At 59.5% G+C, this 16783-nt stretch overlaps 1 protein-coding gene across 4 annotated transcripts in view; it reads right to left on the reverse strand.

The window, feature by feature from the left end:
• CCDC85C (coiled-coil domain containing 85C) overlaps nt 1–16510 on the reverse strand; it is a 52034-nt gene extending 35524 nt beyond the window's left edge. For 2 of the 4 annotated variants that reach the window (XM_075531285.1, XM_075531284.1), the window contains exon 1: nt 15506–16510. In XM_075531285.1, coding sequence (XP_075387400.1) covers nt 15506–16280 — 775 coding nt within the window. In that variant the 5' untranslated portion in view covers nt 16281–16510. The remainder of the gene's footprint in view (nt 1–15505) is intronic. The other 2 variants (XM_075531287.1, XM_075531286.1) reach the window with 1 other exon arrangement.
• Between the last annotated feature and the right edge of the window lie 273 nt (nt 16511–16783).

Here is a 16783-nt window from a genome sequence, read left to right on the forward strand (position 1 = left end):
CCAGACCTCAGGAAGCCTCTCCTGCAGAGGAGCCCACCTCGCCCTCAGAGGCCTGGAGTTGGCAATGTCCATTCCTGCAGGGGTGCTGGGACAGAGGGAAAGAGCTCCTGCTCACCACAGCCCCAGGACCACGCAGCCTCGGGATAGAGCAGAACCCTGGGCCACTGACCCTCACAGCTGGGGACCTGGACGCCTACAGTGTGCCCAACAGAAGGGGGCCAGAGATGGGCCACCCTTTCACCACCTCACCTGCCTCATCTGAGGCCAAGGATGCCCTGGGAGTGTGTGCCTCAGTTTCCTCACCTGTAAAAAGGTTGTATAGGCAGGGCAGCGTGTGGGTAAGGCAGCAGGAGTATCCAGGGGTGTGAGTCTGTGACAGAGACTGCATGTTGTCACCAAAGGCATCCAGTGGGGATAGTCGCCATCCCCACGGACTCCAGGCACGGCTGGATCGGCCCCAGGAGGGCCGGGCCGGCACTCGTATCTGAAGAGGAGAGTCGTCCTCTCTGCCCAGACACACGTGATGCGACCCCCATTGCATCGGGCCTGCAGCGCGAGCTCTGACGAAAGGGCAGGAGCAAAAATAGCAGCTGTAGGGAGAGCCGCTGAGCCAGGCAGAGGGGCTGCCTGCACGGGTGTTTGGAGACGCACCATCACCCCCACACACACACCGAGGGGGTGCCTGCAGGCTGGGTACACAGGCATAGAGACCCACACAGTTTGCACACACACACACAGTCACACAGTGACCAAGGGGGCCCTATGGGATGAGTGTGCGGGTGTGTAGAATCACACAGGCACACACACATACACACAAAGTCACAGTGACCAAGGGGTGTGTGTATGGGCTGTGTGCACGGGCACAGAGACCCACACAGGCATACACACACACAGTCACACACTGACCGAGAGGGGTACGTGCAGGCTGTGTGCACAGGTGTCGAGACTCACACACTCATACACACACAGAGTCACATAGTGACTGAGGGGTGTGTGTTCACAAGCTGGGGGCATGGGCGTGAGAACTTACACACACACATTCACAAACACACATTCATACACTCACATCCACACAGTGACTGAGGGATACGTGGATGCATGGGTGGGCGTGGAAACACACACATACTCAAACACACAATCTCACATACTCACACTCACACATTGACACACACACACAGTGACCAAGGGAGCATGTGTGCATCAGCTGCATGGGCAAGCATAGACACGCACACACACACTCACACCACCTCACCCCTCCCCACAACTGTCCAGGGTCAAACTCCTCCGCTCCCCTCACAGACACAGCCCACTAAGGGGCCTGGAGAGCTACCCAGGGACCTGCTCTGGGGGCTCCTTTGGAATGGAGGGGACACTGACCCATGGGCACCTGCTGGTCCCCACCTCCCCATTGGCTGCCCTCACAGCTCATGGTGCCCCCACAGATGGCCCCCAGAGACAAGCACCAAGTCCCGTTCCCCCCAGAGGATGCAGGATGGGGCTGGGGACACCAACTCCCACTGCTGGTGGAAGAAATCCAAGTATACGGCACAAATAGACCTGCCTCGCCAGTCCGGCGGCCACTGGTCATTACCCAGGGACACCTGGACAACAGCCTTTTGTTTCCTGGTCCCCATTGCCATTGTCCACAGTTGTCATGCCCGCCTGAGCGCACCGTGAAGAAGATCCTGGTGGGGCTGGTCTCTGGCCTTTCCTGGCCTCCCTCGGCTGCCTGTGAGGTGCCTGGTGGGGCCAGATCCCCCAAAAGAAGCAGAGTTCAAGTTCACGGCGCCAAGCCCTAAGCCCACCTGAGGACCCCACTCACACTTAGTCTCCTAGCCAGGTAGTCCCCACTCAGGTCCAGGGAGGTGAGTCCAGGGCCAGCAGCGAGGCTGGGTGCTCAGAGCAAGCCGCCTCCCTCCATGGGGCGGGTGTCAGAAATGCCCCCAGTGCAGGGCCAGCCTGACCAGAGAAGCCCAAGGTGAGCACAGACCCCACCCACCAGCACAGACCCGTCCAGAAGGGCGGGGTCCAGGCCTGAGGCCCCTGGGTGAGAGCGGCTCAATGTGCTCCTTTAAACACCACCAAAGCCCGGTGTGCCGGGCAGTGCTGCACTGCACGTAGTTGGCCACAGCTGGTCGGCCCTGGACCCCGGCCCTTTCCTCCCAGACAACTCTGCATGGACCATCTGGCCCACCCAAGGACACAGGGTTAGAAACGGCAGATGAACCCACAGACAGGAAATACACAGTAAGAACAGTTAACGGTGGTGCCAAAGGGCAGGTGGGAGGGGACAGGGCCACTGGGCTTCCCTTGAGGGCCAAGAGAATATTTGGGGAACGTGAGGCTTGCAGGATAGGGTGCCTGTGATTAATGTCACTGGCTGTCACCCTTCTAACCAAAACCAAACTCACTGCCACCGAGCTGGTGCCAACTCCTGGCAACCCTCTAGGGCAGGCAGAACTGCCCCTGTGGGTTTCTGAGCTGGTCACTCTTCACAGGAGTAGAAAGCCTCGTCTTTCCCCCGAGGGGCAGCTGGTGGGTTTGAACTGCCAGCTTTGCGGACTGCAGCCCAACACGCAAACCTAGCCTCCAGGGCTCCTTGACTTTCACCCTTTGGAGTGGTTAAAATGGGAAAACATCTGTTATTGTTATACCACAGGAAAGCTCCTCCTAACGGAAATGGAATAAGACTTCCTGGCAAAAACTGTCTTTTCGAGAGGGTGCCTGGTCAGCTGGGGAGCACTGGTGGTCTCCCCCCACCCGTAGCTCCGAAGGGCAAAGCGATTGCAAGGTGCAGGGAAGCAACTAGGCCTGGGGAGGAATGCACCGTGGGGGCTTCCATCCACCGGAGACCAGAAGAACAGGATGGTGCCCAGCAAGTGCTGCTGACTGCCCTGTCATAGCAGAAAGCCCAGGATACGACTGGAGGGGAGGGAGGGGTATAAACTCAAAATCATAAAATAAAAAAAAAAATCAGACCAGGTATACTAGTCTGATCAGATCAGGGACACCTGAGACTATGGCCCATAGACATCCTTCAGGTTTAGCAGTGAACCCCCTGTGTCCCTGGGCTCAACTTTCAGCCCAACAGCAGACAGGCCTCTTCAAAGAGTAACAGCACCCCAGGGAGGCCCACCCACCTTAAGCCAAGCAACCACACGGGCTCCACAGGGCAGCGTGAGCCCCTCGGGAAAAACTCTGGAGTTGGGAGGGGATAGGAAACAGGACGAAAGGATAGCGGAGCCAGGTAGAGGGTGTCGATACAATGTGGGGCTCACCATCATGCTGCAAAATGTGGGTGAATTGCTGAGCGGAAAACACCATAAGCTTTGACTCAAGTCGTAAAGAACAAGGTAAAACAAACCATTAAGCAACAACAAAGTGCTTTCCGGACAGGGTTCTGACCGGAAAACAGACATTCTAAACAGAGCTGAGGAAGCGAACCAAAGCATGGACTTTGGGGGTCACGTTGCCTCAGAGTTAGGGCGTTCTTGGTGACAAACATCTCCACCCTTAGGAAAAATTCCTAAGAGGGAGGCTAGGTTGCACGGCTTTGGTCCCTCTGCTGCCCAAGGCCTCTTTAGAGGATGAAGAGCAAGGAGGTTACTTTGAGGACCGGTGTGTGCCTGGCCCAAGACAGGACACGTTTATTTGCCTCCTTCGCACGTGGAAGTTGGACACTGAATAAGGAAGACTGAAGAAGAAGCATATGGAAAGCAGCATGGACCGCTGAAAGGACAGAGAAGTCTGCCTTAGAAGAAGGACGGCCAGAGTGCTCCTGAGAGGCCAGGATGGCGAGACTTCGTCTGACATTCTTTGGCCATGTTGTCAGGAGGGACCAGTCCCTGGAGAAGCACATCATGTTGACAAAGTGGAGGGAGGCCCTCAAGGAGATGGGTGGACACTGGGCTGCAGCAGTGGGAGCATCGGAACCATGGTGAGGGCAGCCCAGGGCCGGGCAGTGCTTTGTTCTGCTGTGCATGGGGTCCCGATGGGTCGGAACCGACTCGATGGCACACATGTGCATGCATGGCACAAAGGGCCGGGCTATAAGTATGCTGATTTCTTCTGAACATCTGAAGTTCTGCTAAAAGATAACACTATTGATTTTTTAAAATCTATACAAGGTCACTTCCTAGAACATGGTACACACACAGAGACATACACACACAGATATACCACACAGAGATATACACACACCACATACATACCACATAGATACACACCCCACACATACCCAGGCACACCATACACACACATACACAGGCATACACACATACATACCACATATACACAGGCACACAGACACAGATACACACCACATACACGCACACACACGTAAAGACTGGTGAAATCCACTGCCAGGTCTGACGGCGATGAGCCAAAGCCACCGTCCTGCTTGTGACCATGGGTTATGTCACCATCAGTGGGGGCAGGTGGGTGCTGGGCACACAGGCGCCCTTTGTGCTATTTTTGCAACTTTGTGTGAGTCTGTAATTATTTCCACATGAAAAGTACAGACATACCTTCCGACTGGACTAAGCCTTTTCTCCAGAGTGACGTAGCAACGGCCATCCTCCCGGGGCTTGAGGGGCTGCAGGTTGCAGTGAGTCCCCGCCCCCAACCTCAGAGGGTGGCCTTATTTGGAAATGCCGCTTGCTGATGTTATTAACTCGCTCACATGAGGTCACTGGCTGGCCCCTAGCCCTGCTGGCCAGGGCCCTTAGAAGACAGAGGAAAGACACTGGACACACAGGGTCAGTGGCCCTCTGAAGATGCAGGCAGAGACTAGCAAGCACTGCCAGAGGTGGAGCTGGGATGGAGGTGGGTTATGTGTGGGTTTCTAAACCACAGTCAGAGGTTCAAAACCTCCAGCCTCCCCTCAGGGAAAAGGTGAGGCTTCCTACTCCTGCAGAGGGTGACCAGTTCAGAAACCCTCAAGGGCAAGTCTACCCTGTCCTCTATCAGCCAGAATCACCTCAAGGGCAGTGAATTTGGTGAGAATCCCACTCGGAGCCACCCTTGTGCAAACACCGGCCCGGCCCGGAGCCCCCATAACCTCCCCCTTCCAACACCCCTCTCCGCCCCCTCCCCCCCCCCCCCCCCCCCCCGGCATCAGCCCGGAACATCTGCCCGACTTGCCACCTTATTTGTTCTCAGAGTCTGCTTGCTAACCCTGCAAAAGCGGCAGTTACCTCTGTGGGGCCATGGATACATACCCTGGGCCCCATCCAAGGGGAAAAAAAATCCCGAGTGCAGGGCGGGGGCTGCTGGGAGTCTCCAGACTCGACCATGCGGACCAGTCACCTTCGAAGCAGCCGTCACATCTCCAAAGGGCTCCCAGAGGCTCTCTTCTGACCCCCAAACACAGTCGAGGACGAGGAAGCCCCTCTGCGGGGATGAAACCAGGGCCCACATCTGACTGGCTGCAACCCCCTACCAGCTCGGCGGGCAGGGGCAGGGTGGCAGTGAGCAGGCCACCCAGGTGTGCTGGGTAATGGCCTCATTCTCTCTGCCAGCGCCTCGCCTGCCTGAGCAGTTGGAGTGGGAGCCCCTCCCTCATTAACGCCAGGGCAGCGAAGGAGGTGGTGTAAAAAGTCAGGTATGGCCGAGGTCAGGAGGGCCCTGCTCGGCCAGTGCAGAAATGCCATCTCGCCATCCGCTCCCACCCAGGAGAGAATCGGGTGCCTGCTGGCCCCTGGCTGGTCCATCATCCCACCATCCACCCATCTCTTCAAAAACCACCATCTCTGTTTTCAGACTTGCTGGCTTCAAGGGCCAGGCAGCAGGAGCTGGACACCAGGGCGCTGGCCTCAGTCAGGGAGGTCCTGGGCCCCTCTGCCTGCCTGGGCTTGGCCTCTGCACACCCATACAAGTCCCCACCACTCAAGTCCCAGCACCTCCCACCTGCAGGCAGGCAAGGTCCACATGCAGGCCTGAGGGTCATAGGTCACACTTCCAAGGGCTGGCCTCCCCCTCAGAGTTGGATATGCAGGGTTCAGTTAAAGAGACTGTGGGCCTCCAGGGCAGGCAGCTTCCAGGGTGGACCTGGAGGCCAGGGAGGGCCGTGACCCAGGCTGCTGGGAGGTGGCGGGATCCTAGGCTTTCGTCAGTATAGATTCATTCTTCTGTGGACAAGGGAGAGTCTCCCTGCCTCCTGGGCCAGGGAGGAAGCGTCCAGCTGGTGGTTGTCCGAGAGCCTTCCACAAAGATGGGGAGGTTTGGTCCCCACTGGCCACGGGGCACCAGGGAGGTGGCTGCTGTGCTGAGAAGCTAAAATCTTTCACATGAATTAATTTCAAATTACTTCGCTTCAGACTCAGCCAGGGCAGGCGTCACATGGCCCCTGGCAGCCAGGAGGGCCCCATTCAGTGACCTGGTGACAGAGGAGCTTGGTGCACTGGACAGAAACGGCGCTGGTTGCTGGCGCTGTGGAATCGGCTCCGGCTTGCAATGTGTGCCTCTCTCCTCACCCATGAACGAAACCCCGCTAGTCCTGCGCCGTCCTCACAATCGTCCTGTGTCTGAGCCCCTGGTTGCAGCCACTTTGTCCGTGAGCCTCCTGGAGGCTCCTGCTCTTTGCTGCCCGCCCTCCGCCATTTTAGCGACATGGGAAATCAGGACCAGCAGAGGGGCCTGGGCTGTCAGCCCGGCCAGGGCAGGGGATGGACAGAGAGTGAGCGGCAAGTTGCTCTGAGGGACAGGGTGGCTCGGCCAGTACCCCAACCTATGCTAGCAGACAGGCCCAGGGTGGACATCAAGACAAGGAGGGCTGCCTTGTCGGAGAGCTCGTGGCCCAGGAGTGAGGTGGACACGGTCTAGAGCGTTCCTTAGAGAAACACAGGAGGGCGGGGGAGTGGGAGGTGGTAAGAATCTGAGAGGCAGTGAGGAGAAGGGGGTGGGGGGACACCTGAAAGAGGAGACAATTTGGGGGGGCGAGGGGGACACCTGAGAGAGGAGGCAATGGGGGGGCGAGGGGGCAGAGGCAGAACACGCCTTTCCCTTGCGATCCAGGGCCTGCATCAGAAACACAGAAACATAGAGAGGAGCCAGGCCAGGGAGGGCGGGTCCCATTGTCACACGGCTCCCGAGAGGCCGGCTGGCCGGGCACTGGCTGCTCCAGCGCCTTGGCCAGGGCAGCGAGGCCGGAACCTGCACAAAAGGCGGCTCCCAGACCGGCTCATTAGGGAGAGCGCCGTGTGCTGGGGACCAGGCAGTGCACAATGAGGCCTTGTGGCTGGGCGGGAGCAGGGGCTGTGGGCCCATAGGGGAAGGAGCGGGTGGCAGCAAGCCGGCTTTGGGGACAAAAGGACGCTCCCCGGACAGAGGCTGTCTATTTCTGGAAGTGGGTCGGCTGTCTCCTTGTGGCCGTCATCATTGCGGCCAGTCTGCATCTGTCCCCTGCCAACAGCAAGAGCCCCCAGCCCATCTGGGCGGTGGGAACAAGGGCCTCCTCAGAGGGTGGAAGGAGGTGGGGGTAGCCGGTGTACCCTGCACAATAGCCCCTGCTTCCCCCTGCCGCCTGGCAGCTCCCCACTCCCTGGCATCCCCATGACAGAGGTCAGCAACGGGGCAAACATGGTCTTTTCCCCCTCACTGCTAACAAGACCTGACACCCAGCCCTGCCTCCTGCCAGCTCTGTGATGTCCAATGGGCACCGTGGTCCGGCCTGGGGCTGGCCTGCTGACCCCTTTCTCCCTTGTGAGGGTCCCCTCTCTCTGAGCCACGCAGTAGGACTCCAGAGAACTCTGACACCACAGAGCCAGCCGGGACTGAAGAGCATCTACAGGGCAGTAGGTACCGGGCATCCAAAGTTCGCCAGGCGAACAGCCTGAGGGCCGACGCGGTGAGGGACAGACAGGCTTTAATGTGGCTTCAAGACTCAGGTGGCTCAGGAGGAAAGGGCTGGCTATCTTCACAAAATCGACAAAGAAACCCCCACAGTGGGGCCATGATGGTCACACTCAGGGCTGACACAGGACCTGGCAGCACGGCGGGCCACTGTACAGCTAAGGGTCACAAATGAGGGGGTGGAGGAGCATCAAGTCCTAGGCTCGGGGGAGGTGGGACTGGTCTGGAAGTAGCTGAAGCCACGTAACACCAAGCTATGGGGTGAAAATGGAGAGGTGAAGGGTCAACCCAGTTGGTTTAAAAAAAAAAGAAGGAACACCACCAGTTCTCATCCCGACATAGACTGAGAGCTCCTACTGGGTGCTGAAAGCTCCTACTGGGTGCTGGGGGGCCAGGGCCCCGGCCTCAGAGGAGTCGCAGGCAGTGGTGAGACAGGCCCTGGCACAGAGGCCCCAGATCAGCCTGTAGCCTTTTCCCAGCAATTCCACCCTAGGGAACCAGAGCCTAGCACCCCACCCTCCTCTCAAGCCAAGCCTGTCACCCTAACACGTCGCCAGAGTCCCGGCCATCAGATAGGGTGGCTGGTAATTCCACCAGGGCTGTAAGAGGAGAGACTGGCTGGGGAGGGGCATCTCGGCCGCAGCCAGTGTTCAGCGGGAACATCATTAAAGGGCTGCGGGTCCCTGGAAGCTGCCCATTTACCACCTTAGTAAGTCACCCCAAGTCATTGCATGCCCACTGCCCACCAGCTATCAGGCAGACAGGAGACAAGTCAAGGGCTGCCGGGGTGGTGGAGTAACCTGGTGGTGTAGTGGCTATGCGCTGGGCTGTGATCCACATGGTCAGTAGTTCAAAACCACCAGCAGCTCCAAGGGAGAAAGATGGGGCTTTCTACTCCTGTCAACAGTCGCAGTCTCCAACACCTACAGGGGTTGCTGTGAGTCGGCATGGGCTCAATGGCAGTGTGTTTGGTTGGTGCACAGGAATACAAAGCCAACTAGCAGGGCCGCAGAAGTAGTTGAGGACAGGTAGGAGGGGGAGGTGCCCCTTTCTCTGCTGCCCGGCCCATTACCAAACCCATGTTCCCAAACCCAAACTCATTGCCATAGCATTGATGCTGACTCATGGTGACCCTATAGGACAGGACAGAATTGCTCCTGTGGGTCTCTGAGACTTTACATCTTTGCGGGAGAAGACAGCCTCACCTTGCTCCTGTGGAGCAGCTGGTGGGTTTGAACCACTGACCTTTTAGTTAGCAGCTCAGTGCATACCTCATCATGACACCAGGGCTCAAACCCATCTCACAGGTGGGAAAAAGAAGGCCCAGAGAGAGTGGGAGGGATTTGCACCCGGTCCCATCTCTGGTGGGCTGAGGCTGGGGTTCTATGTGTACTGCTGGCTTCCACAAAGCCACCCAGGGTGAGGTCCAAATGTGCCCGAGATGAAGGGACCCCCCCAGCTGACGGGCCACTCTCAAACCCAGAGGAGATGTTACCACTAGTAGGGAGTAGGAAGAGGGAGGCTCCAGACCACGAGGTGGGGGTTCGAAATGGACCCCTCTCACACGTGCGAACTCTGGACCTACCTCCTCGAGAAAGTATATCAGAAAATGTCAGGGTGCAGCCTGACCACCATAACCCCAAGCCCCAAGCTATCGAGTGGATCCCAGCTCACAGGTCGGTGAAAAGTTCACCACGGGTTTCCAGGACCACACACCTGTTCCGGGAACAGAGAGCCTCATCCTCCTCCTGCCTGCTGGGTTTGAACTGCTGACCTTGTGGTTACTGATTGTACACCCAGGATCCTTGCCCTCAGCCTTCAGGAAAGCCCAACTCAGGAGGCTGACTCGGGAGAGGCAGGTGTGAAGGTTCAGACCCCCGACCTATACAGCCCCACCTGTACAGATGAATACCAAGAAGCTCTGCTCCAGAGGGTCTTCCTGTGGCTTCTCCACCTGCCCTTCCTGCCTCTGAGACCCCACCCACCTCGGGCCCTGCTCTGAGCTCCCACTGACCTGAGGAAACACTGCTGAGCACAAGGGACCACACACAGCCACAGAGGGGGCAGGGTGACTGGGCCTGGACAGGCCACACAGTCTGGTCTTCCAGGGCCTGTTCTCAGCCCAAGTGGAAACCCTGTGGTATCAGGGAACACAAGGAAATGGGAGACAGCAGCCCTGACAGGCCCACCCTGAATTTCACCCCGAAACAGGACCTAGCTTCTTATGCAGGCAGAGGGTGAAGATGGGCAGGATTGGCACCCTTCCTGTCCAGGCCTCCTGTGGACAATCTCGAGCCCCACGGGGGCCCCCATTCTCAGAAGCCCAGGGAGAGGGAACCCCACAAGAACACAGACACAGATCCTGACATACCCCTGGTTTAAGAGTCATCGCAGTGGGGAAGCAAAGCCCACCCTAAATGGAAGACTCCATCTAACAGCATAAGACCCGCCAGGAGTACTCCCGACATTGGGACCAGAAGGGACCCACCAGGTGGAGGACTTCTGCCTCGAGAACCCAAGGAATAAATGCCTGTCCTGTATGACACCCCCACCTGTGGAGTTTTCTGGGAAACTGGAACAAGCAAGCTCCTTGTCCCCAAGCCACTGGGGTCCTTTTGTGGCCACACACCCCAAATCCCATGGCCAACGAGTTAATTAACTCAAAATGACCCGATCACTCACTCACTGCCATCAAGTTGATGCACTGGGACCCTGTAGGCCAGGGCAGATTTCTGAGGCTGTAAATCTTTAAGAGAGCAGAAAGCCTCCTCTTTCTCCTGCAGAGCAGCTGGTGGTTTTGAACTGCTGACCTTGCTGGTTAGCAACCCAATGAGTCATCTACCTACCATCAAAAACCCAAACTCAGTGCCATGGAGTCAACCAAATCCTACTCACAGTGACGCCAGCGGACAGGGGAGACCTGCCCCTGGGGGTTTCCGACACTATGACTCTATAGGAGGAGAAAGCCTCATCTTTCTCCAGGGAACCAGCTGGGAGTTTCCAACTGCTGACCTGGCAGTTAGCAGCCTAACATGTAACCACGATACCACCGGGGCTGCCCTGCCTCCACCCTTCCCCTAGCCACCCCAATCAAAGACTCCAGAGTCCGGGTCTGTACCCTCAGCTCCAGCCCCAGCCCACCTCCATGGGCTCACCAGGTGTCAGACAATGTTTGCACCCCTTCTAACCCCAACTAGTCCTGAGGTCTGAATATGGGGGATATGGGAAACCCCCTCCCCAGGCTGACAGCTGACCCCTGGCTGAACAGTGGTTCCCAGCATACCTCCTACTTCCCCTGGGCTGACAGCCCTCCCCTCGTCTAGGCCACCTCTGGGACCACCATGCCAGTTCTCTTTCTGCTGGCTCCAGCAGGGGCTTTCCAGTAGCATTCCTAGCAGCCTCCTGGGAGCCTGTGAGGCTGTGGTGGGTGCTCTTGGTCCTAGTGCCCTAAGCATGGTGAAAAGGCCTTGCCTACCATCCTGGGCTCACAGTCAACACCCCTGGTCCAGCTTCTCCTCTGGCCCTTAGTCCCCTGCTGCCACCTGGAAGTGGCTGCCTCTCATTCAAATGAACAGCCCAGGGGAGGGCTTCATGTCCCTTCCCAGGGGGGTGGTGGTGGAGGGGTCACAGAGGACAGTCACCACCCAGCTCTAGGGCAGGGGGTCATCACCCTCAAGACACTGATGAGGAAACTGAGGCTCAGAGGCATTAAGCTACCATGGCCGGGGGAGGAGGTTGGCGGTGCTCCAGGCTCAGTCATGAGGGGGCTGCTTAGCAGGTCTGTGCCAGCTTGAGAGATGCACACAGTTTGTCACACATATCACAGTCCCGCCCCTTTTCCCACCCTGCAGATGAGAAGCTGGAGGCCTCTGGGGCCCAGCTGCTTCTGCTCTGTCCCGGAACCTCAAGGGGAGTGGCACCTAGTCTCCTGGTCACACTGAATGCCACCTGGTGAGGGGGTCTTCGGGGCACCTGGGGGAGGAGCCAGCCTGGCACGGAAGTGAGAGGTGGCCAAGGTGGACAGGAGAGAGCCCAAGTCAAGAGCTGCTGCCCCCAAGGCAGACAGGCAGGCTTCGCAGGGTAAGAGCCTGGGAGAGATGTCACACCTGGCCACACAAGGAGCTGGCACTACCTCACCACCTCCGTGTCCTCCACTTGGTCCAACTGCAGGACCTAGTGCTGGGGAACTGCCCCTGGCTGGGGACCCCACCCTGCTCTTCACCTGAAAGTCCTCTGGGTCAGAGAAGGGCGGCAACCATGGGGGGATAGGCTCCAACCTCTGACACTGGAGCCCCAAAACTAATCCCAAGCCCCTGGAATGTGTCCCTGCAGTACTCCAAGCCTCAGCTCCCCTATCTACAAAAGGAGTTGGCAAGGCCTCACTTGAAGAGCTGTCCAGAACCACAAAATAGAACTGGGTTGGGATGGGAGCACTCCCTGTGGTGAACTATTTACGCACTCTGTGAGGTGTGTAAATGATGGGGGTTGGACACCCTGTAAAGTGGGGGAACTGTGGGTGCTGAGCACTGTGAGATGGGTGAACTGTGGGTGCTGGGCACACTCAGGCTTCCAGGACTGCTCTTGGATCCGGCCCGTGGGGCACGGCTGTGGGGTCAGGGCGGAGAGCAGGGAAGGCTTATCTGGCCCGCCCTGTCATTCCCCCTGACCTTTGCTCAGGCTGAGTGGGTTTGGAATAGCAGCCCTGTTAGTGGGTCCCGCCTGAGGCCTGAGCACCTACTGCAGATAAAAGACCTATTCAGGGACTACCCCTGCTCTGCCCTCCCTTTTAAACCAACACGCATACTAGCAGGGGACAAGGCTGGATTAGAGAAGCTCAAAATCTTAATCTGGGCTGGCTGAGGGCAGGTCTCACGAGGACAGGCCACAGTGTATGTGTGTGTGTGGGGGGGGGGGGGACAGAGACGAGAGGAAGGTAGAAGAGGAAGGGACTAGGTGGCAGGTGGCGGGGGCGGGGGGTGGGGGAGGGACAGCTGAAAATTATTTGGCTTGGCCAAGGGGGTTAGAGTTGGTCATCCAACCCCCCAGCATAGCCGGGCAACTTGGTCATTTGCATATGCATGCACAGGCCCACCAGCCAGCCTTGTCTGCCTGGAATATTGATGGGGTCCTGCCCAGCCAGGTCACCTTCTGTTCCGGGGCACTGGCTGGCTGGAGCCCCATGATCCCCTCCAAGGAGGCCCTTAGGCCATTCCCCTCCCCAGCAGGCCCAGCCACACACTTGGGTGGAGGAGACCAGGTGAGCCATTTTCTAGGTGCCCGGAATGGCTCACTGGAAGTCGAGGGAAAGCTGCCATACAAGAGATCCTGACAGCGTGAGACAGGGCAGGGGTGATTCTCAAACTTGGCTCTGCGGTGGCCAGAACTTGGAACTTGAGGCCACCATGCTGGGAGCAACAGCTGGTCCATGGTTAGTGGGGCAGCCGAGATTCAAACTGACCCCTGTGGGTCCTGAGGTTATCAAACTATCTGCTACCTGGACTCAGATAAGGGAATGACACCCACAGGGACAGGAGCAGGGAGGGGGCAAAGCTGGGTCAGGCGTCACCAGCGCCTACTGCTGATGAAAGGCTACAACAAAATATCCACAGGCCCAGGCTGCAAGTCAATGTGGGGCCTGAGCCCCAGGATGACCCTGGCTGGAAGTGACCTCACCCAGGTCAGACATTTCCTTTCCTACTGGCATCCCAGGCACCTTTCTGAAGCACCCAGCACCTCCACCTACCTGCTTGTAAAATGGGGGGGGTTGGTACCTTGGGGGACAGGGGGGCTTCTAGGACGATGAGCTGAGACCACATCCATTAGGTACCAGTTCAGGGCCAACCTCTGTTCTGGCCAACACCCAGAGGGTGGCTGCCCAGCTTATCACAGGACAGGTCTTCAGGAAGCCTAAGTTACGGGTCCTGGAAAGGGAAAGCCCAGCTTCTCGGCAAAGGGCTTTTGACTTTTCACTTGTTAGCACAAAACCCCCAAGTCACACATGACCTTCCCAGACAAGACTTGAACACAGGCAAGCCCAGCTCAACACTTGGCGAGAGCTCTCTGCCTTTTCCTCTCGCCACCAAGGCGAGCACTGCTGCCAAAGCTCTCCGTAGACATGGGCCTGGGGGTGCCAGGGGTGTGTGCACGGATTCTTAGGGAAACTCTACACCTCCACCCCCATGGGCCAGCCTGCCCACCCTGTATCCCGCTTTCATTATTCATTGCTGCAACTAGAACCCAGAGCCAGACTCTCAAACTTGGGTGACACTGGCCCTGCAGGTGCGCCAGGACACACGGCACTTCCCTGCCCCTGCAGAGCATCGTCCTGGCCAAGTGTCAGCACTGCGGCAGCTCCAAGCTCCACACACAGCATTTCCTCACTTTGCCTCCAGGCCGGGGCAATCCCTGCCTTGGAATCTTGCACCTGGGTAAACTGAGGCCCAGGGTATGGAGCCTCCAGGAACCTCCCGGAGAGGAGGCTGGGGGCTGGGACAATAAGCAGTAAGGTGCAATCCCCCCATAGATGGAGAAACCATCCAACTTTGAGCACCTCCCCGCTGGCCTCAAGGAGCCAGTGGGGGGCGGGGGAAGGGCGGGTGTTACAGAGTTACAATGAGAAACCAGAGTTGTAGATTGGGAATCAGTAACAAAATATCCCTCTAAACCCAGTCCTGCCCTGAACTCGTTTGCCCAGGGTAGCAAATAAAGGAAAAACTACTATCCCCACCCACCCTACCCCCATGGGTCCAAACCTCAGCCCAACAGGCCTGCACAGATTGACCACCACAAAAGAGGAAGCACCTCTCTTGGGCCCAGGTTGTCACTCTGAGAAAGAAAAACAGGCCAGGCCCAGCTCCATTCCTTCTGGGCTGGGAACGCCTTGACAGAGAACCAGAAAGAGCTGCTTAATCTCCACCTTCCGGCAAATAGTTTAGGCACCACCAAGGGGCACCACCAGAGCTGGGAGCAGAGCCACAAAACGTGTGGACTGACAGGGCAGCCATGCACACTCACACTGGCAGGAGAGAGGGACAGGTGGACAGAGCCCAACTGCGCCACTGTCCAGACGTAAGCTAGCACGGGGCACCTGAGCAAGGGAGGGCAGCATCTGAGCATCCCACAGGCCACAGGTCCTTCCCACCCACACATGGGTAACATGATGGTGGCTCTTCCTGAATGCTGATCCCCCATCCCCACCCCCCTACCCCAGGTTTCCAAAGCCACTGTGAGCCCTGGAGCCCAGTAAGGCACTAGGAAGGAAGCAGCTCAAGTGGGGGACTGGGTGCAGATCCGTGCCAAGGGCACAGCACCCAGACCCTGGAACTTGGAACCTGAAAGTGCAGGGCTAGCTAGCAGTGGTCCAGGTAGGCGCTCAGAGTCGGTTCTGGGATGCTGCTGGGGTGCTTGGGTGTTTGGGAGTGCCTGGGCTGTGGGGTGTACCTCTACATCCAGCCATGAGAGGGAGTCCACTCACACCCAAGTGGAGAGGTGTGTCCCCGGCCTCCCTCCTAGGTCTAGCACTGCTGGACGGTAACCGAACTAAACTCACACCGGCACCAAACTTTTCTGGGGTCTGGAGGGCCCCGGCTTCGGATTCTGGGCCTGTTGGCGGACCACTCCCCTGGTCGCAACCCTCCAGCCCTGGCCTCCTTACCGTGTAGGCCGTTGGGTATGCTCCGGTGGTGCAGCGGCGGTGGCGCCGTCAGGTCGTCCAGGGACCGGTGCGTGGCCTGGCCGTCGGGGGCCTTGTGCGGCCCGGGGGGCAGCAGCGGCGGAGGTGGCGCGTGGTGGTGGTGGTCGGGACTGCCGCCGCTGCCCGCGCTCGACGTGCTGCTGCCGTCGCCCACATCGCGGGCCCCAGCGCCCGCCGCGCCGCCCGCCAGCGGCCCGCTCAGGCTGGCCTGGCTGTCGATGGAGCTGCGGGAGCCGGCGCCGCCGCCGCCCGCACTGGCCGCCAGCGCCGCGCGTTCCTCGTCCAGCAGCAGCAGCAGCTCCTTGAGCTCCAGGTTCTCGCGCAGCAGGGCCTCCTGGCGCGCCTCGAGCTCGCGCAGCTTCTGCTGCGAGCGGGCCACCTCGTGCCACACGGCGCCGGCCGCGTGGCGCCCGAAGCGCTGCCACTCGCGCGCCAGCTTGCGCCCCTTCTGCCGGTCGTCGTCCAGGAAGCAGCAGAGCGCACGCAGCTCCTGGTTGTCGTCCTGCAGCCGCTGGTTGACGTCCTTGAGGCCGCGGATCTCCAGCAGGTGCTGTTGCAGCCGCCGGTTCACGTCGCGCATCAGGCCGCCGTGCTCCAGCATAAGGCCCACCTTCTCGCCCTCGGCACGCCGCAGCCGCCGCGCCAGCTCCTCCTTGCTCCAGCGCAGCAGTTCCTCGTCCGACACCTGGCTCAGCTCCTCGGCCGCCGCCGCCACCGCCGCTGGGGGCTTGGCCATGGCGCGGCCGTCACCGCGGCATCGCCCGCCCGCCCGCGGCCGCGCCGGGGCTGCGCTGGGCCGGGCCGCGCGGACGGAGGGCGGAGGGCGGGCGAGGGGCGCGTGCGGTCCGCCCCGCGCCGCCTCGCGCCCTCACGCAGCGCCGCCCCGATTGCCGGAGCCCGTGCGCCTGCGGCGGGTGCTCGCCGAGCGCGATCTGGGGAGCGTCGGCCGCCGTGCACGGCGCTCTCCGGGATCGGACGAAGCGGCGGCGGCCCGCCCCCGGCCCACAGCCCTGAGCCCTAGTGCCCCGCCCATTCCGGGCGGGGAGGGGCGGGGCGCCGATGCCGGCTCCGCCCCCGAAGGGGGGGAGGGACAGTCAGGGGCGGGCCGAGAGCGGCCCCCGCTGTCCCCTACGCAGTGCTCCCGGCCGGCCGGCGCCCAGCCAGAGGCTCAAGTGCCCCCTGGTCCCGCCCTCCGGCACGTCCGATTGGGCCACTCTGGGGGGTGTGTGGGAGGGGCGG

This window comes from Tenrec ecaudatus, chromosome 14 (assembly GCF_050624435.1).
Source record: "Tenrec ecaudatus isolate mTenEca1 chromosome 14, mTenEca1.hap1, whole genome shotgun sequence".
NCBI classification, from domain to species: Eukaryota; Metazoa; Chordata; class Mammalia; order Afrosoricida; family Tenrecidae; genus Tenrec; species Tenrec ecaudatus.